Source organism: Amphiura filiformis, chromosome 11, assembly GCF_039555335.1.
Source record: "Amphiura filiformis chromosome 11, Afil_fr2py, whole genome shotgun sequence".
Classification (NCBI taxonomy): domain Eukaryota; kingdom Metazoa; phylum Echinodermata; class Ophiuroidea; order Amphilepidida; family Amphiuridae; genus Amphiura; species Amphiura filiformis.
In genome coordinates this window covers 7,550,664-7,572,400 of record NC_092638.1, presented here as the reverse complement: position 1 = coordinate 7,572,400, position 21,737 = coordinate 7,550,664, and the positions used below count along the sequence as shown (strand labels likewise).

The 21,737-nt window shown below is 37.1% G+C and overlaps 1 protein-coding gene and 1 long non-coding RNA gene across 2 annotated transcripts; both read left to right on the top strand.

The window, feature by feature from the left end:
* The first annotated feature begins 2,754 nt into the window (after nt 1-2,754).
* On the top strand, nt 2,755-4,767 carry LOC140163912 (uncharacterized). The gene is made up of 2 exons (XR_011860431.1): nt 2,755-3,004; nt 4,589-4,767. It is a non-coding gene; the product is annotated as an uncharacterized lncRNA (long non-coding RNA).
* Nucleotides 4,768-5,400: 633 nt separating this feature from the next.
* Nucleotides 5,401-19,845, top strand: LOC140164112 (uncharacterized). The gene is made up of 6 exons (XM_072187357.1): nt 5,401-5,427; nt 7,138-7,306; nt 7,895-8,160; nt 9,840-10,104; nt 10,384-10,467; nt 15,334-19,845. The coding sequence occupies exons 1-6, from the start codon at nt 5,401-5,403 to the stop codon at nt 18,453-18,455; spliced, it is 3,933 nt and encodes a 1,310-aa protein (XP_072043458.1). The 3' UTR covers nt 18,456-19,845.
* Nucleotides 19,846-21,737: the final 1,892 nt, after the last annotated feature.

Genomic DNA, 21,737 nt, shown 5'->3' with positions numbered 1-21,737 from the left:
TGGTCCTTGTTTTTTCCCTGGTTTTGGTATAGGTATTATTAACCCATAAACATGTTTAAAAGTGGCCAAGGTGGTCCTACGAACCCAGCATTTGTCAATCTGTACACCCTTAGGAAGTTGATGGAAATTGAGCAAGATCATGATATGGTAATTGATTATTAATGAAAATATAGGCTTATATAAAATAATAAATGGCTATTTCAGTTCACGTATGAGGCTTACGTTTTTGAGTATAAAAAATTTCGAACGTAATTGCATACCGTATAAACTCTATAGTTAGCATATGTGCTTACTAACGAGCGCTTTTGAAACATGCAAACATAAAGTGCCCCATCCACAAAAGTGTAAAGGGTTTTGAGCAAATCATTGGCACACAGAGTTATATACCAGCAACTAAACCTGCCAATTTGTGTCTCAACCCCATTAGCTCAGTTGGTAAAGTGCCGGACGCAAAACACCATGTTTGAGCCCCAAAAGGGCAAAATTGCCAATTTTTTCAATCAAATTGCCAATCAAATAGCAAAACATACCTTCATTTGGGGCTAAATAGTTGAAATTGAAAAAGGCTCAGTGAATAAAACTACACCAAAGAAGCCCATATGCTCGTCTAACGACCGCCCCCCCCCCCTTGTAATGTTTATGCACCCACTACATATTATGTCCATGAATCACATTCATATGTTTTTACAACATAATGTAAAATTTGATCAAAAAAAAAAATGTTGACAACCAATGAAACTTGTCTGCACTACTTTAATTCTAATATTGGCTAATGACATCATTGAAGTTACTTATTAACTTTGCTTATATTGCTGGGCTGTCACTTGGGCTATCAGAAGTTGTATGAGCAGGCCTGTGTTTCATCGATACGCCAAAACCTAGTTGATCAGATTTATCTAATTTGCCAATATGTGTCTTCGAGAAGGTAAGGGATCAACATTTGTATTGACATAGTTGAGATGGAGTTATGAAGAGCGTTAAGACACTTTTTAAACATGTAAAGCAATAGCAACCCAAATCACGCTAATGTGTGTTAAAACAGAGGGGTTCTTAAAGTAGACAGGTTGGATGCAATAATCAGGAATGAGCGACTGAGATGGTAGCATTCCAGGTTTTCAGGAATTGCAAACGATCTGGTAAATTGTAGAGCACTGCTCAGGGAAAACGTACTTTAAGGCTACATGCTCTTTTTGGTTGTTTTTACAGTGTCTTGAAATGTTTTTGATCAAAAAACATCACTCGGTGTATTTTGAAACTCGAGACATTAACTCTTCTCAAATTAGCCCCAAATCATAATTTATTATATGCTCGTGTAGCAAACACCAATGGGAATAATTGGACGTTGTTTGCGGAGCCTAAATTTGGTTTGATTTTATTTCACAATAATTCTAAGGTGAAAATTTTGACCTGACATTTCCTTTTTGGATTTCCAATTTAAATTCATTTATATGTGATATTTTGAATAAATAAAGAGTACGCTTACCTTTCTGCAACACTTCCCGGTATCATCAAGCAGCTGCTGATAACCAACATTTTAGCTGAAAACAGTCCCTTCCTATCATTTTTGAACAAAATATGGTTCAAAAGTGCGTACGCTGCGCGTATATACTGGGACAGCGAGGTAATGAAGAGAGCTATTTACGGTGGGGTATCTATTGTAAGCTATTAGGGTAGGCCTATAGTATATCTTCCCGTGACATAAGGGCGGTATTATTCAAACGCTATTGTCTGGATCATTGAGTATCGATTGCGCACGTACACATGCAACACGGATGTGTGTGGTCCTCCCCAGGTTTTGACATGAATTACAAATGACGTCGTGAATGACCCAGCGTTTTCATTTTATTATTACTAAATTAATCGTCGTTTATCACGAGTCCTAAGAGTCGTACCAGTTCAATTCATCAAAATTAATTTGTATTAAATGAACAAAAATCAGACAAGTAGAGTCATATGTCTTTCTATGACCGTATTCCTACCAAAATCTGATTTTCAATACACTAGAAACGTGTTGATATGTATATCTTTTTAAATCGCCGAATGTTAAACACAGTCACCGTGGCACAGTAGGCATCTTTAGCATTCATAGTGCAATTGGCAGTGGTTCGAACCCCGGTGAAAAGTTTACTAATGCGCTGTGTCGTTTTTCAAACACGCCCCTGAATGAAATTGATGGGCAAGTACCCTTAACAACGCATTTATAATAATATACCTGTTGATGCCCTAAGCAAGTATCACATAATGATGTAGGCCTACCCAATTTTTGAAGTGGTACTGTTTTACCTAATGTGATACTCAATATCTTGTCAGACCACTATATACTATCCTTTCCGTTTTATGTACGTATGTGGATGATATATTAACTCAAATGACCTCAATGTAGGGCCTATACGACTGGGTTCGGAACCCAACTCATAATTTGTGAAGGGTGAAACTCAAACTCGAGGCCATGATACACAGTTCAAGAAATGTTATTATGCGTAAGTACTATTGTTATTTTTTGTTTGTTCTTGCTTTCATTTTCCACAGATAATGCATAACAATGGCAAAATCACCACAAGACAATTTCGTCAGGTGCCATGCAGCTCTACACGCTCTATTATCCCACACAATTCCTAGTCTACAAAATGCTATTGACATTTGGCACCAAAGGACGACTGTAACCACCCAACCGTGTTCTAACCCCGCCCAATGTCCCCCTTTCAAAAAACCATCTCTGAAGAACAAATCATGCCCAGAATGCATTTCGTGGGCAACATCCATCGAAGCTCAGGTGTACCCACCTTGGAATGTTGGTTCTCTGCAGTGGATGAATGCAAATTCAACTTTGTTCAGCAAAGATCCCTTGGAAGCCATCAAACTGTTTGTTTTAAGAATGCCTGCAAATCAGAGAAATATGTATTCAGCACTCGATGACTTTGATACAGCCTCCCTGCTTATGATTATGGATAAATTCAAGGAGTTTCATCATGGGGATCCGATTGTATTTGATAATATTCAGAAGGTAAGAAATTATACAAATGCAGCATGTTTTTAAGGGGAAGTAGTCAAAACTACTATTCCCGCGGTGTTGGATGATTTGTCTACTTCCCGACGCTCATGGAACATGTTGTATTTCAGTAAAGAGATTCATTTGGTGGGATTGTTGAGATTGAGACTAATACTTTGTTAGCCACATCCAAGGAAATACTACTCACGAATCTGAGCTTTCGCCATCTTGGCTGATGGCTTGATCACAGATGAACTGGTCCACTGCTTTTCCCGCGAGACTTGGTTGCTAAGGACGCATCCTCGTTACCTGGAAGACGTGGGTCATATACCGTGACGAGGGGTAATACTTTTTATATACCTCATAAATAAATTCCTGTCATCTGATTGGTTAAAAGTGCAGTCATTGAATTAGCTATGCCCTCCTTTTTAAAAATTTCGTAAAAAGACTATTCCCCGGGCATAGTCATTTTCACATCACGCGGTGTGCGTCCCGAACTGCCTGCCAGTTGCGGTGACGCGATCGGTTCATAACGAAAAACTTTCTTTGTAAATTTTACCATGGCCTAATATGACCAATAAGATAGGCCTTTTAACCAATCATATGACAAAAATCTATATAAATGAGGTATATAAAACAAATATTGACTGCTTTATTCGGGTCATGGTTAAAATTATAGGCCCGCGGTGATCTGCGCCGAGGGTCATAGCATGGTTTTGAGATCACCTTGGGCCTATAATTTTAACCATGCCCCTCATAGCAGTCAATATTTGTATAATATAACCCGACATTTATTTTCTGTAAAACATTTTTGTTTGCTGAGCATTAGATTATCAAAAAATGTTTTTTAAGGTTATGAAAACGGGTATATACTCTTAATATACCCTTTATATAATCCGACATTTAAACGTTTTCTGACAACATTTTATAACCTTTTGCGAATGATGTCGAAAACGTTTTGTGTTTGCTGGGTTCCTGTACATTTGAATGCAAAGGCGGTAAACAACGCAAGACTGCGCAGCAAAGCTGTCTATTTTGTTCAACTTTGTGATTAGATTGTAAACGTTTCCGTCGATAATTTTTTTCGTTGGCAAATACTTTCAAAATATTGTTCTGATAATATAATATTATAACAAATTCGGAATTCCCCATGTTTAATAATTTTGCTATTTAATTTATACTAAAATGGTGATATTTATCTAAAGAGTTCCTATCCTTTTCAATGGCACGAGGATTTGGTCACGCTTGCTGGTCTTGGTATGTCGTGCCCATGGCTCAAGTGCGTATTTATAAATACGTATTTATTAATATAGTCGAATGTAGCTGTTAAAGAAATTAAGAATTATGAAATTAATTGTAATTTTCTTCCTGGCGCATGTTTATAAAAGATATGTCATGGTTTGGTCTGGCTGGAAAGGGTTAAATTTCACATAAGTGGAATATACAGCACATGGTGTATTCTGGGCTGCTGTAAAAATTTCTGGCTCAAGGTATAAAAGTATGTGGTAAGGGGAGCCTGTGGAAAGTGTTTCCCCTGGCACCCTTCAATTATTAAAACCTGATTTTACACCTATACTTGTTACATATATTTCGTTTCAGGTAGCCCAAATCCGAAATTCCCTTGCTCACCTAAAACACAGTAACAGTCTCCATCTTGATGACCAGACCTTCAACAACTACTGGACAGACATCACAAACCTTGTCAACTGTTTACCAGGTATAGGACGTCCATACTTCACACAGAAGACTGCACAAGATGTGATCACTAAATTAACTGAGGTACATGTCTTCACAAGCACAAGCACAGCAATAATATTTAACAGATATTTTACTTGATGGGATCACTATATTTATTGATATAACTACGCACGTTACAAAGCTTCAGGCCCCTAACGAGTATTTTTGACCAAAAGGGCATAAAAAACCCTATTGTTTCGCTCGCTACGCTCGCCATTGGGACTTTTTGGGTCCAAAAAAGGGGGGGGGGGCTTTTGGGGCATTTTGGCATGGGGGGGGGTTGGAACCCTGGTTACGGGCCTGCAAACCTCGCTAAAAACAATATTCAATTTTTACAGAGGAATATTCCCTCATTACTTTTTAAAATTCAGACTTTTACACGATTGTATGTCTGAGACGTTATGTGCGTGAATCTACTGGATATTCATAACACATTAAGCTGATCGAACTCATTATTGATTGTCGGACTGATACTCGCATTGATTTGTTCGAGAGGGTTGTTGAGGCCCAGCCATTTTTAGTTTTGCTCTTATATTCTGTAAGAGGTATTGAGTTAAAACTTGATATTTGGATTAAAATATCTAGCTGGTGACAATTCCATGTTTGGGTGACTTGTTCAATTCTTATCTTAGCTTATGTTTTGTACATAGCCAGAATTTTGCCAGGGCGCACTCATGTCACAGCTCCATAATGTGGACCACGTTGGTACTTATTTCGGAATCCCTGTATGGAGATGGCTATTCTATGGTACCAAATTGAATATGGGTTTTAGTATAAAAATCCATAGGAGTGGTAAGCCTATTATACCATTTTCAACCCTGATGCAGTGACGTCAGTACGGATTTAATTATGCGTAGCTTCAAATCGCTTGTGTTCAGAGCGATGGCGTGCACACGCACGCACACCGGTGGCAGTATATTACCGTGGCACACTTCTCTTCCAAATACACTTGGGCTTGAGATTCCACCTGCCACTCTCGTGTCTACCATCTTATCCATCTTCTGTCTCTCCAATTAACAACCAGTCCTTTGAAGAATGTCAAACCGCTCCACTCAGCTCATTCTGTCAAAAGCATTCTAACAATCTAAAAAGCGAACAAATACTTCGTCCATTGTCTATACGTGTCCCCGATTCACAGAAGGCTAAACAAGATGCGGCAAACATCAAATCACCCCAACATAAAACAAGTTGGACATCCACTTTAGAATATCATATGTGACCCGGCAGCACAAACGAGCCGTAAATTCCCTAAATTGTATTCTGAGTTATGGTGTAAAGTGTGTACGAAGGTCGTATTCATCGGTCACTTAAGCTGGCGCGACATCTGTCTTATTTCGATAGTCACAACACCAATCAATAATCCTATTATTGAAGTGGATTAAGCTTCTACCTTAGATGGCTATAGAACTTTTAATAGCTCTGGTCTTTGTTTGCTTTTGCTAAATCCTTTTCAAGTGGTGGGTTATTTGTATAGGTATGCATAACCAACAATTAACAATGAGAGAACCTTCATGATTTGAAATGACCGCCAATTATGACTGTTTGATATCTATTGCCAGCAATGTGGAAAAAGAGACACACATAGAAACGAAAAAAGCTATAATTTTGTTGAAGGAGCAAAGTTTAACTAACCATAACTCCGCTTCTGGATATCGTTTGAAGTCAAATGATATACCATTTTGAGTTTATGATGTTTATTTTTAAACACGAAATAAAACAAAATTAACCGGGGGAGGAATTTACGGCTCATTCGCCGTGGACGGTCACATATACTTTGTCTGGTCTTCAGGACATTACTAGCACCCCCTAGCAAGGTCATGGGATCCTTTGAATGATAATACGCTACCACGCTACCGTAAACAATTGGATGGTGTCCTCTCCGGAATGTTATCCTTGGTTATGCTGCTTGTTGGTTGCAATAAGAGAAGATGCTGCAATACATTGTTCATGGAGGGAAGAAAATGATGGCGCTGACTTTTCTTCACGCTGATAACAATCTCTTCTGGTTTACTGGCAATGAATGGGACACATCAGTTTCTTTGTTTTCATATGGTACCGTTTCTAAGTTTTGTTTGTTTGTTTGTTTGTTTGTTTGTTTGTTTTGCCGGGGCTTAAATGCCGATGATATCATTGCTAATGTTACTAACCTTAGACACTTTCAAGTATGGCATCCATCCTTCGCATAGAATATATGACCATCATTAGTTGCATTGATATAAATCTACAGATGCAGTATTAACATAACTACTGCTTCGAATCATAATGGCAAATGCAAAGTATTCTTAATATACTGTTCTCAGAATTCGAAAGAAACTGTATAAGAAGAAACATTCCTATGTCCTAGTCCAAATTTCCCATTCTTCATTACTATTATGATTATGATATATGTTTCATATCTTTTTTATTTCTAGATCAAAGACCAATCTATACCACCAACCATACAACAAGAAGCCCTAAAGCCCTTAGTGGATGACATGGTACTCAAGTCTTTACAGGATAAAGAGGTTCTAAAGCCCATAGTAGATGACATGGTTCTCAAGTCTTTGCAGGATAACATGGATAAGCTCAGCATAACACCAGGTGAGGATATTACTCCTTTCCTTCCTCAACATGTAGACACTCATCTACATTTTTGTTATTTCTTATTCAAAACTCAACCTTTACAGTGGTCATCACAATCTCCAACAAATTGCTGAAGAGTGGTACTTAATGGTCTTTTGGTGTAACTTTATTTATCTTAAGAGACTATAGGATCTTGGGTAAAAACATGATAGCCGAAGTGGCTGAAAGATGTCATCCTAAACAATTTAATTTGAAAAAAAAAAACACCAGTCTGAGTGCACTTCCAAAAATAATTATATTATCTAAACGGTTGAGTGAAAAAGAAAGCAATGTGTTGTGTTGTAACCAGTGACAATTTAAGATGATCTTAAGGGGTACAATACTGTATAGAGATAATGACTTTAGTAAGTTGCAACAACATGTTGAAACAGACTTTTTAATTTGAGATTTAACCTTGGAAATATTGTTTTTGGACCATCCTGTATATTGGATAAACTTTTTCAAAGAAAACCAAATATCCCAATATGATATATCCAAACCATGTACATACATGTCTTGTATTATTATAATAAATGAGTGTGTTTGGTCATTGTCTTGTCATTTCAGGTTATAAACATTCTACCCCATCTCATATCACTGCCATCCTCCAATCATTTCAAAATCTGTATTCAACTCAACATGAAGCACAGCGTCGTCTAGCAGAAAACTGCCGCAGAGCTGGTTTTAGATTCCATGGCAACATCCCAGCAGATGGTAACTGCTTTTTCCATGCTGTGTCTGATCAGCTATCTCTGCTGGGACTTCCAATTCAAACAGCTGCACAGCTAAGACATCAGGTGGTAACTTACCTCAGAAACCATCCACAAATTCAGGTAAGGTATCAACTGGTTTTAGGTATAAAACGTCCCGATTATATATCTCAGTACGTGGTTCACTCTTGTCCATGTTTTATCATGGTTGAGAGCTCTACACCAATCACTACATCCTAACTTCTTGCAAAATAAGCTACTGATGAAAAAAACCCTGCAATTTGTTAATTAAGTTTCTATTGTGTATTTGATATATCCTTAGATGATTCCATATACCGGTAACATACTATATGTGACTGGACACTGCGAATCAGTCGTAAACTCGGCCCCGGTTAGTTTTATTTCGTGTAAACTTAGAAAATATATATCATAAACTTTAAAATGGTATATCATTTAACTTCAAACGATATCCAGAAGCGGGGTTATGGTTTGTTGAACTCGGCTCCTTCAACAAAATGGTACCTTTTATTCGGTTCTACGTGTGTCTCGTTTTCCACAAGTAATAAAGTCATAATTGGCGGTAATTTCAAATCATCCCAAGTCCACGAGATTCAGGAATGTCCTCTCATTGTTAATTGTTGGTTATACATACCCAGACAAAATACAATGCAATTGAATACATGAATACAAAAGCCACCCAAGTCCATGGGATGTGATTTTGAGAGAAAAACACCTGTGTATCATTTTAATTCCTTCAGTTAGATTTACCTGGTCAATATGGTAAGTTTTACGTGCAAATGAGTGGATTAACCTGTATTAGGTATGACGATTAGCATTTCAGGGACTTCGTGGGGTTCATTTTAAATTTTGGACTTGGGTGGTTTTTTTAATCATATACAAAGACAACAATGTTAGAATGAGATTACCACTAGTAAGATAATACAAAATAAAGCACACATGTATGTATAATGTTGATAAGCATTCTGCCATGTAATATAAACCACACACTCTCCTTTATTAAACCCATTTTTTTTTTTTTTTTCATTCTCTAGCAATGAATGTGTTACAAGTGAACTTTTATACATACTGGATTTCAATCAATATGTTACAAGACTCAAATCATGGAATTGGGCGATTCTTTCATACATGCTATTTTTCACATGCTCAATAGACACAGAGGATGAATTTGAGTTGTTCTTTCATATGACAGGCCTATGTATAGCAACAATTTCCCATGCTTAACTCAACTTGGCCAAAGTATGGACTTGGGTGGCTTTTTTATTCATACATTCAATTGTAACCCACCACTTGAACAGGATTTAGCCAAAGCAAACAAAGACTCTATTTAATGATTCTATATGTAGAAGTTTATTATCTTCTTCAGCAATAGGATTATTAAACGCTATTAAATGAGAAACATGTCGCGCCTTATTGAGACACATATGAATACGACCTTCACGTACATTTTGCACTGTATCTCAGAATACAATTTGCCGAGTTAACGGCTCATTCATAGTGTCCACTCACATTATATGCATGGGTCGGGTTTGCCCGGGGGAGGGTGGCACTTAAGTAAAATAGTTTTCAATATTCATGATCAATCCTTTCTTTCCTAGAACTATCAAATGTTGTACCAAATGTTACTACCAAAGTAAGATATAGACTTTTAAAAAAATTCAAAAAGTAATGTTTGTTGTTTCTCTACAAACACATTATTTTCACTCAGGTTTGTTTGGTCATGCATTTATTTATTAAGTACATATTCAATTATTTCTTCTCAATTGTATCCCATATCTTTGCAGGGTCCAGATGGCATCATTGATGTCCCATCTTACATAGAATCTGATTGGACAAGCTACCTTGAGTCAATGACTAGGGATGGGGAGTGGGCAGATGCGGTCATCCTTGTAGCGATGTCACATATGCTGAGGAGAGGTATCATGGTAGTGACCAGCTCGCCAGAAGGGACAGAATATCAAGCTTGTCATATAGTCTATGATATCAATAATACAGACTTAATTCCTATCAGACTTGGGCATGTCTGTGAGCTACACTACATGAGTCTAGGTAGGTTTTGTTTTTACATTTTGGATGTTAGGGTTTCACAAATGTCAAATTCCCGTCTGGCGCATGCATACCATAATTCAGTCTTGCTGGTTAATTAGGGTGCTTCATGAGTATCATTGCACAGACTATTCTATAGTGAATTTAATGTTTTGTAATTTGAAAAAGAATACTGACATTTTCACGTGTATTGTAAATATAGTTTTAGGTCATTGAACAAGTGTACATTACATTTTATTTGTCTCATAATTTTGATCATTGTTTTTATCACATCTATTACAGAGCCAATACCAAGTACCTCCATTCCTGATGACAGTGAGCTGCAAACACTACAAGTTCAAAATCAGGATCAATACAAACTACAAGGTAAGGCAATTGAGTGATATCATAATGTCTAATAAACTATAAATAAACTATTTATAGTTCTTGGTGTTAATCAGTAGCATGCCTGGCCTTTTTTTGGCTCAGATGGGTTACAAAAATAATTGCCCAGTGAGCCTTAGTTTGTCCCATATTTAACGGTATATCTGTGCATGCAGTGCAAGAAAAATTAAGTTGTTATGCTGTATGAAGTTAAAACTGATACACATTTCATTCCGCGCGAAGCACACAAATAACACAAGGCTCTTCCCTTCCCCATTCCTCAACACAATACAGCTTTGTTAACATCCAAAATATCCGCAAGTTCTCATTTATCTCTAACCCCAGGGGTTCTAAGTTTTGACCGGGAATGCATTTTCAGCCCTTTTGATTTACTGGTGGCCGTCAATTTTATGAAAATGGGTTTAAAAAAGTGTGGTTTTTTTTTCAAAATATTCTCGGAAAATAGATGAAAAAACTATGAAAAATATTTCATAGTTTTTTTTTAATTTTTGGGAAAGTTGGGAAAGTTGGTATAATTTTGGATCTGTTTTGTGTCAAATCTGGTAGTTTTTCGGAGTGCCACCCAAACCAAAGTTCAGATCCCTACTGGCCCGCTCTTTTATTCTTATCAGTATCTACAAACTGGGTTACAAGTAATGGAGTCCAAACGCTTTAAAATGATTTCCACGGCAATAAATGTAGGCCATTGATGGCGCAGACTATTGAAGTTCCTGATACAGTATCAGCACATGTACATGAATTTTTTTATAGTTGAGCCACAATACAGTTTACCTTGACGCCAGTTCAGTAATAGTCGTGCTACACTTTACAACACTTGCCATTGGGCAAGTGCTTGATTAGATCATGGAAGTAAAGCTGTGTTCACACATGCACTTATTACCGGTAATATTTTATCTAGGCTTATGTCCGATCGAATTAAATATTTCCGCTAATCCCTTAGTGCGTCCACATTTGTCGGCAATAGCGCTATACGCTGGCGAAGTTACGTAATAATCGGATTAACTACCATAGCAATAGGTGAATCATGCTGATTAGTTGCACCTGTAAGATTAGTATCTTTGAAAAGACCGGTATTGTATTCAATCTATGATTGCAGACATACAGGTGATGAGTGCAACCTGCTTGTAGTACAGCGCGAAATGTTCAAAATTGTTTTCACCTATTGCTATGGTGATTAATCCGATAAATGACGTAACTTCGCCAGCGTATGCCCGACGTGTTATGTCCGTTAAAGCCTATTACCGGTCATAAATCTCTTCTTTCTACATGAGCATCATCAGAAAATTTAACCCGATTTTAAATGTTTTCACTGAAAATTCACTTTCAATAAACGCCCTCTTTAGAACAAATTACAGACAATGCGGTAGGTATGTCATGTAAGAAAATGCAAATTCAAAAGTTCCAAAATTAAGACCAATTTTGTATTTATGTAGGTTCTATTATTATTATTATTATTATTATTATTATTATTATTATTATTATTATTATTATTATTATTATTTTAGTTTGACGAAGTAGTCCCAAGTCAGTAGACTTAGCTCTATATCGCATTTTATACATGTAGGCCCTACTATGGTGGACATCTTTGAAAAATGACAAAAAAAAAAAAATTACACTGACTCCCATCATCATGCTATTTTTTTCTTGGTGGGGGGGTCCCAAATTTACAAAAAGTCGGCTTCAATAACATTTTGACCTCCCCTATTTCGGCAGCAAATAGTTTATGACTCCCCCACCGTTTACACCCCCCCAAAAAAAAAACCAGGCATCAGTCTTTTTGAATAAAATAAACACACTATCTGTAGTCATGCTGTGTTGTGACTCCCTACATTTTGGTCATCAAAAATATTTTATGACACCCCCTATTTTTCTTTCCGTATATATTTGGGACCCCCTAATCATCTTATAAAATGCAATTGCATGCCTTTCTGTTATCATGTTTATGGCTTAATAAATTTCATCTCCATCTACATCACGGGCCATACTGCCCCCCCGAAACTCGAAACTCGTGTAGGTTATCCCAATAAGGATGGTCAATTGCTCCTGCGCCTGAATTTTTCACCCGATCATGGAGGGTGCGATGGAGAGTTTTCAGTGCCTTTATCACTACAGGTATCTGCTCCCCCGACCGTATCGCGACCCCCCCTTGTCATGTAATAGCGTGGCTATCTCCTCCCAAAGCTTTTTTATCCCAGAAATACTTTCCGTGTCTCTCCAAATTTTGAGTATAGCCAATGTTTCCTTGTCATTCCAATTGACCCCTCTATGGAAACGGGAAATTACAAGCAGCAAATAAAAAAAGAAGCTAAAAGGGAAATGTAATCTAACTCATCTAACGGTGATGTCCGAAAAAAATAATCGCATCCCCAGGCCTTGCCGTTTGAGGCGAGCGATCGCTCTCGCTCGCCGCCGCTCGCCCAAACTCGATTTTTAGTGAGCGATTTTCCACTCGCCATAGACACTAAATATCACTCGTTGCGAATCTCCCAAAATCAGCCACTGAATCAGCCATTTCAGTATTTAATCGATGCTGTACTCCCTCCAAGCGTAGAAAGTGAAAAATGTTAGCGCGCTTCGCGCGCATTTCAACATAAATGTACATAAATACCGTGTCAAGACAGAAACTCTACTTGATTATTTCCTAAATAAGTGATATTTGTGAAAATTCGACCACTCGCCTACAATCATGCTAGCGAGTGATTAACCACTCGCCTTTAAAATCTAAACGGCAAGGCCTGCATCCCGCTAGTTTATATTAATATTTGCAGCTGCAGCCATAAATTACTCTGCTTAAAATTTTCTGCGAGTGATATAGGCCTACTCACAATTATATCCGACAGCCCAATAGTGCTGCGTGTCCACACGTAATTACTATTACCGGACGTAACGTTTCGATCGGTCTTAACAGCTCTTAACTCTGGTCATCTTCAGCCTTAAATTGTCGGATTTAAAGCACATTACGTCGGATATAGTAATTTTTTTATATCCGACGCTCATTCACACTGCCACTTATATCCGATACTATTACCGACGTAATTTAAGTCCGGTAATAGTCCGACTGTGTGAACACGACGAGTCGGCAATAGCTCTATGTCCGACGTGTTTATATCCGAGCTATTACCGGTCATAACTAACCGGAAATGGTCAGCAGAGCTAATGTCTCCTTCTCTTGCCAGTTCATTCCTCTATTGCGTTTGATATTCGCACCTGCATCCATGATGATTTTGTTTTATCTCTCACTGGTCACACTATTTATACTCTGCTTCAAATCAGTTGCGCGAGTGATTTAATTTAACCCGGAAGTGTTCTTCACGCTGAATCACGCAGAAAGGTGAAAGGTCACAGTTATATCCGACAGCCCAAAAGCGCTGTTCAGTGTTCACACGTAATTACTTTTACCGATCGTAACGTTTCGATCGGTCTTAACAGCTCTTAACCCTGGTCATTTTCGGATTTAAATTGTCGGATTTAAACCACATTACGTCGGATATAGTTATATCCGACGCTCATTCACACTGCCACTTATACCCGATACTATTACCGACGTAATTTAAGTCCGGTATTAAGTGGTTTAAGTCCGACTGTGTGAACAAGGCTTAAGAGACATGGAAGCTGGTCGATCCAACACCTATTGAATTATTTACGTAACATTCTATAGAGGGTACGTATCAAGCTATTGTGATAACAATGTAGTCAGCGTGTCTTTGATGTGGATCAGACTTGCCGCCTTTATTGCCAGTTCGTTTATTTACAGGTTTATTATTTTGAGCAAAAATCGTGTTTTTCTTGATTATGTTTCAAGTATGTTGTTTTTACTGGGAAAAAAGTGACAGGGATGTTAGATTTGTAATCCATAATTACAGAAATCCATTCAAAATATCGATTTCTACCCTATACTTACAGATTTTCTTAAACTTCAAAATATTGGAAATCATGCATTTACGTCTAAACCGCTAATTAGCGGTAATAATTGATATGCGCACTTGGCACATGCTTTACATTATAAAATGAATCCCGCATCTATTTGTGTGGCCGGGGCTGCCCGAAATTGCTGTTGACCAGAATGTTCCAGAGTCGGGTATTATCTTTACATTTTGCGTAAAATAAATTGTATTTCATTTCATTTTCTGTTTTAAAACTGCTATCTGAAAGTCTAGCATATATATACATATAATCGGTATGTTTTCACATAATTCCATACTTTTAATAAAATTGTATAAATTAAACTGATAGCATTTTGACCATTACGTAGGGATTTTATAAAAATCTGTTTGTGTTCATAAAACTAGTCATGCACTGCGGTAATATAACACAGCCCATTGTCAGGACTTAGTACACGACCTCGTACTGCTATTGATTTTTAAGCGGGAACTTTGATTTTAGACATGGTACACGTTGACCATGCGATGACTCAATTGCTCCACTTTCAACTGTACTGCTTTTGTTCAGTACCGCGGCAAGTATGATACTCACTTTGATGTAGTATTTGACCAGCTTCCATGTGTATTACTTCCATGATTAGATGTCTGAGCTGAGCAAATCCATTATCTAACAGGGAAAACTTATTCCACCCTGCAATGGTGTAGCGTACAAATGTCGAATCCCATTGAAAATTATCGCAAATAAAATTTTGTCGAATTCCATTGAAAATTATCGAAAATTAAAAAACAAATTCTACGCCAACACCAACGAAAATGCATTGCCACTATTAACATGAATAAAATGATTAATAATCAAATAAAGGTGCACACTGGACCCCTTTTAATCTTGCAAAATGCTAATTTGTATTTTTAATGTTTTTAATGATTCACATTTTGGCTTTGCTTGCATTTTTGCTTTTCTATCCAGGAGAGCCAGCAGACCCTCAGTTGTGGCCGAAAAAGCTGAAAGATATCTACAGAAGTAGAAGAAGAGGGATAGGATTTTTACCAGGATTTCCTAAAGAATTTCCATCGGATGAGTTTTTTGTAGATTTACACCTAGTTAAAGAACAAAAATTACCAACTAAAGTAAGACATGTAGAATTAAACACGTATGCTGATTTGATAAATCTACAAGATTTATCTGGTCAGAGTATAAATCATGTAGTAGTATCAGGATTAGGGGGTACAGGGAAGAGTACAATGGTTTCTAGACTTGCTTACCAATGGGCAAACGTAGATAAGAAACCTAACGAAAAAAGCTTATTCAAGTTTGATCTTGTTTTCCTTCTTGACATTCGCAAATTTGAACCAGAAATGGACTTAGCAGATGCCATTAAAAGCCAACTTCTTACACATGTACCTAAACAACACATAGAAACATATCTAAGTGCTAATGCAGACAAGTGTATGTATCTATTTGATGGGTATGATGAATTGAGTGCAGGCTTCAGAGTGCTTCAGAGTGATCTTCTCTGTGGTAGTTTGGTAATTGTTACAACACGGCCACACAAAGTTGACCAATTTTATGACGCCCATAAAGAGTTCATGTATGTCCAAGTACTTTTAAATGGGTTTTCTGATAGAAGTGTTCAACAATTTGTAGAAAGATACTTTGGAGATGAGGAAGATAAACAGAGAAAACAAAATCTACAAGACATTATTAGACGCAATAATGAATTAAGAGATCTTTCACACTTCCCACTGTTGCTAGGAATGATATGTCTAATTTGGCAAGACAAGGACGAGCTTCCAAAAACAATATCGGGATTGTATCAACAAGTTTTAGAGTTTTCGGCAAGGCACTGGAAAGCTCGCGAACCACACTTTGAGTCATTGTCATTTCTTGAGTTTAAAGATCAGGTTGAATTAAATCAAACAATGCTCCTCATAGGCAAGACTGCTTTTCAAGGTTTAACTGATAACTCGAGATTAATATTCCAAGAAGATGAATTTGATTCACAACAAATTGTAGAACATGGCTGCTCTCTTGGTTTCATGTCATCTGAGAGCAAAGTTAGTGGCTTTGATAAGATCAAATATGTTTCATTCATTCACAAAACATTCCAAGAATATTGTGCTGCGTTATATTTGTCAAGCTTAGCTGATACAGATGTGAACCTGTTGCAGTCACATTTGTATCAGATGGATATTGATGATATGGAATATGTTGTCAGGTTTTGTTGTGGTACAAGTCAGAAGACAGCAGAGTTTATATTGACTCATGTTGTACAGCTGACCAATGTAAGTTCAAAGATAGAATCAAAAAGTACAAGGTTTGAGAGAGATTCTTGTAGGCTACCATTAATTTTACTTTTTGAATCAGAGTCCACATTTGGTGTGCAGAACACTTTACATAGTATTCTAAGACCTTCAGTTAGCAACATAATTATGTATGTAAATGGTTATAGGAGAGCTGATCCAGTTTACTTTGCTGCCCTTCAGTACTTAGTTAATGTGTTTGAAACCCAACATGAATGGACTACCCATGTTAAGATGGCTACAATTATGTGTGATTTATCCACATCCGTCACTGGTTTATGTGAGAAGCAACTAGAATTGTTAAACAAAATGTTACACATAAAGAAACTAACCATAGGCGTGTCTAAATATAGGTTTGATTCAGAGTTTCATAATGTTACCAAACAAATCAATAGATTGATTGATTCATTGGAAGAGCTAACATTACTCGAGAAACTCGGGGAGGAACTTTCTGTAAGTACAATCTCTACTGTCCTACACCAAATACCACATCATATTAGACCTCACTTTGACTCCATGGAGGTTAACAAAAAAACAAATCAAGAGATATTTGCAGATGTTTTACAAACAATCCATAGCAGGTCTGGATCAATTAGGGTACTTAAAGCGGAACATTGTGATATGGGTAAAGTTATCAGATATGTGACACCTTTCTATAGCAGCCTAGAGAAAGTTAAATTCATGTATGTAGACTTGCCTCAGGCAGGTGTAGATACGATGTTTGAAGACATGATCAAAGCTGGTAAAATGCTCAATTCACATGATTCCATGAGTAATGACCATGAGGACAAGACAAGTGATAACATTGCATCTCAACAAACTGTGCATTTACCCCTACAAGAGCTAGAGGAGCTATACCGTGTGTCCTCTGTAGCCAATTCAGTCAGCAAACTATGTGCTGCAACTGTGTTCTTAGGTAGTTTGAAAAAACTTCGTTTATCTGTTTGTAAACTTTCAGAGGAAATGTTTCAGGAATTGGGACAAGTATTGACAAATCTTACAAGTTTACAGCATCTTGATCTGGGGTGTAACACCATTGGCAAGTCATTGAAGGCAGTGATACAGGGAATAAATGGCAGTAAAATCAAATCCTTAAATTTGTGTTATTCCAAGTTGACAAAGGAAAGCAATAGTGCACTATCCTTACTACAGTTGCCATTCCTGGAAGACTTGAATTTGTCATTTAATGACATTGATTCGCGTGGTGCTGACTTTCTAGCAGAGTCACTTAAGCATGCGCCAAAGCTAAAATTTCTTAACTTGAATTACAATGTACTAGGATCTCAAGGTGTGGTGGCACTGTGTAAATCATTACAGTACGTCACACATCTTGAAACGCTCAAGCTGTCTGGAAATAAAATAGGATCTGATGGTATGATGGCACTGTGTGAGACATTCCATTACATCACACATCTTAAAATACTTGAACTGGATGATAACAACATAGGATCTGATAGTACTAAAGCCCTTGCAGCAGTATTACAATATATCCCAAACCTACATGAACTTTATCTGACGAAATGCCAAATAAAGTCTGATGGTGCCAAAGCCCTTGCATCAGCATTACAATATATCCCAATCATACATAACATTTACCTGTCTGATAACCAAATACAGTCTGATGGTGCTAAAGCCCTTGCATCAGCATTACAATACACCCCAAACCTACGCGAGCTTTACCTGGCTCATAACCAAATACAGTCTGATGGTGTGGAAGCCTTGCAATCTGCATTACCACACAACACATATGTAGCCGGTAGCTGGAAAACCCAGAAATTACCACTTTAAACTCATAGAGAGAGAGGACGGATATAAATTCTAAATATCTTCGTGCAAGATTTTTTAGGTTTTGCATAGGTAACTTGGTAACTTTCAGCACCACTGTGGAATATACAGCCTGTCTCAAAAAAAATTGTGCAAGTGAAAAGAGCCCTCTTTGGCAATTAGAAAATACCATTGTAACATGATGCTTACATCAACGTCAAGGACACACTCTTAGCTCTCAAATACCGTTTGTTTTGTTCAATTTGCTCTTTTTAATCTCAAGATATGTTTAGTTTAAAACGAAAGGGTAAAATCACAATTGTGCCACTTTTACTAAGGAATAGGGCTGTACAAGGTAAATCAATGATAGCTGATGTTGGTGCGTCTAATGCACTCCCCTTCGGGGCTCGTGCATTAGACCCATCAACACCAGCGTGCGTGCATTATTTTGTCTAATTAATTGACAAATCATTAATTTGTCAAATTTCATGAACTTGTTCATTAACCTATAAGTGTGCAAATTATATTTGTTTGTCTTTTAACATGTCTTGAATGACAAAGAGAACAGTATTTACCATGGTAAAATCATTGACATGCACATGCATTTAATTTTACAGCAGAATGTGAAATATTTATTTATCGTTTAATTTGTGGAAAAAGAGAATCATTATACCTTTATCATAATAAAACACTAAAACAATTTTGTATTGTTGTGTAATTGATGCATTCTTTTGATTTCACGAAGGAACTCTTGATAAACTTGATGCTATCATTGATTTACATGTACAGCCCTCTTCCCTAGTAAAAGTGGCACAATTGCGATTTTACCCTTTCGCTGTTAAGTAAGCATAATTCGAGATTGAAACAAGCAAATTGAACAGACTAAACGGCATTTGAGAGCTAAGACTATGCCATAGGCGTTGATGTAAGCATTATGCCACAACGGTATTTTCTAATTGCCACAGAGGGCGCTTTTTACTTGCACAATTTTTTTGGAGACAGGCTGTATGTAAATGCAATAACGCATGTGGCCGTATTAAAGTGGTACTACACCCCTTGATTAATTTGTGACTATTTTTACATTTTTCTCAAAAAATAATAACACACTAGTAACAAAAGTTATATATATTATAGTGGCAAGGAATCCAGTTGCTACACTGGAATTTCAGTGATTAAAGACAAGCGGTACGTTATTTATGATATTAGAGGTACCGCTAGAATGTACCTCATTTCTTAACATAAAATATAATGAACCACTTCAGTGAAGTAATTGGATTTGTTGCCCCTATAATATACATACGTTTTGTAACCAGTGTGTAGTTATTCTTTTAGAAAAATGCAAAATTAGTCACAAAATTTATCAGGGGGTGTAGTACCACCTTAAAAGACACTAAGGGAGCGATCGTTATTTATGGCGGGGGGAATGGGTAAATTTAGGGGGGAACACGCTTGTCCTCTTTTTTGTTGCCAAAATAATTTCTTTGATTTTCAGCCCAAAATTGGCATTTCTACCATGATTTTACGCTGTTTTCAGCTGTTTTGTTTTTTAATAATTTTCTCAAGTTCTTTTTTGGTCTATGGCCTCTCAAACCTCTGCTCTTGTAGTGCAACGTTATGCAGAAAACCTATACACAACAGCAATTATACCCATGGCCATCACTAGACCATTTTCGCAGGGGCGTGTAGAGACAATTTTGCTGGTAGGCCTATATTAATCATGTGTTGGCGCCAAGCATGAGCTCAAACGAGTAATGTCCATTGTACAAATGCGTACAGCGATCACCGAGCTGTGGGAGGTGGGGGGCAAATTTCCAAATCGTCCCACTGACACAAATGGCCAAATAGTCTCACTGACGCGATTTCTAAATCACACCCCCCCACACACACACACACAACCATGGCGACGGCCCTGGTATACCTCTGTAACTCATGAATTATTGGACGTATTAACATATTTGATCTTACCAAGTCCAACAGGGGTACATTCCAGTCAAAAACATAAAGACATTGATAACTTCACTATCTTGCCAAATTTGCCCAGGGTTAAAACAATAAGGAAAAATCATTTAGAAATAGGCCTATACACAAAAAATATTGGGGACAAATTTCGAAACTTAATGAAAATCACTTTAAAGAAGTTCTTGGTACTTTGGCAGTATATGAAATTGGCTCTGTTAAGTTCTCAGGTTGTAATATTTTATTACATTATTTGTGCAATATATAGTTATATTTAATACTTATAATATGTATATTATTGCTTGTGTTACTTTGTAAACCATTCGACTACTCAGTGCCAGAAGTGGGTAAGTGCAAAATTACATGTTACTCGTTTCGGCAACAAATGGACGGTTAATTCTGCCCTCCGTAATAAATGTAAGTGACTTTGGGGTCTAAGTTAACTATGATCTCTTGCGTTTAATTAACTGTTTAAGTGACCAATCATATACCCCAAACTCACTTGCATTTATTATAAAGAGCAGAATTAACCGTCCATTTGTTGCCAAAATGAGAAACGTGTAATTTTGCACTTACCCACTTTTGGCACTGAGCAGTCGCATTGTACCTAGAAATCCCCGAAAATGGTGCCGTATGTATTTGCTAGTTTTTGCACTAATTTGGAACGGTATTGTGTTTCAAGTTTTATTTTTCCCGTGCATTTTTCCTGTTACTGATCTAAATACGAGACCCTCAAGAAAAACAGTATTAACATGCCAAGAAGGCTATACTCAGTTCGGCCTATATGTTACATGTTACCTATATTATATGTTATGTATGTATACTATAGTCAACATTAAAGCTCATCAAGCTTATTAAAACTTATAAAAATAATATTTGCTTGATCGTATCACATTTATGTAATATATATTAATGCAGTGTTTATCTAATAATTAGTGTTTCTCTGCATTCGGTATTTAGAGTTTGACTAATTAATTATGTTTCAACAGTGTTTCATTATGGGACCCGAAATTTTTCGTTTTTTTTTTTTTGTGAGCCTTTTAGAGCGTTTTATATAATAGGTGCCTATTGTTTCCCACCACCTCCTTTTTTTAACATGCCAAAAATTGCTTGACCCCTTTTGGGTTTGCTCAAAAGATTGGCCCCAATTTAACTCCCCGGGGCTCATAAATATTGCACAGCCCTTAAAAGGACAAAATGCTCATTTTGAAACAAGGTGGAAATATTACACAATGGTGTTACTATAATAACATCACGTTTGGTCACGAAAATATGTAAATTGTCTGATATATCATGTAACGGTGCTATATGTATGAGGTACTAATAAGAAATAAAAACAGATTCTTGGAA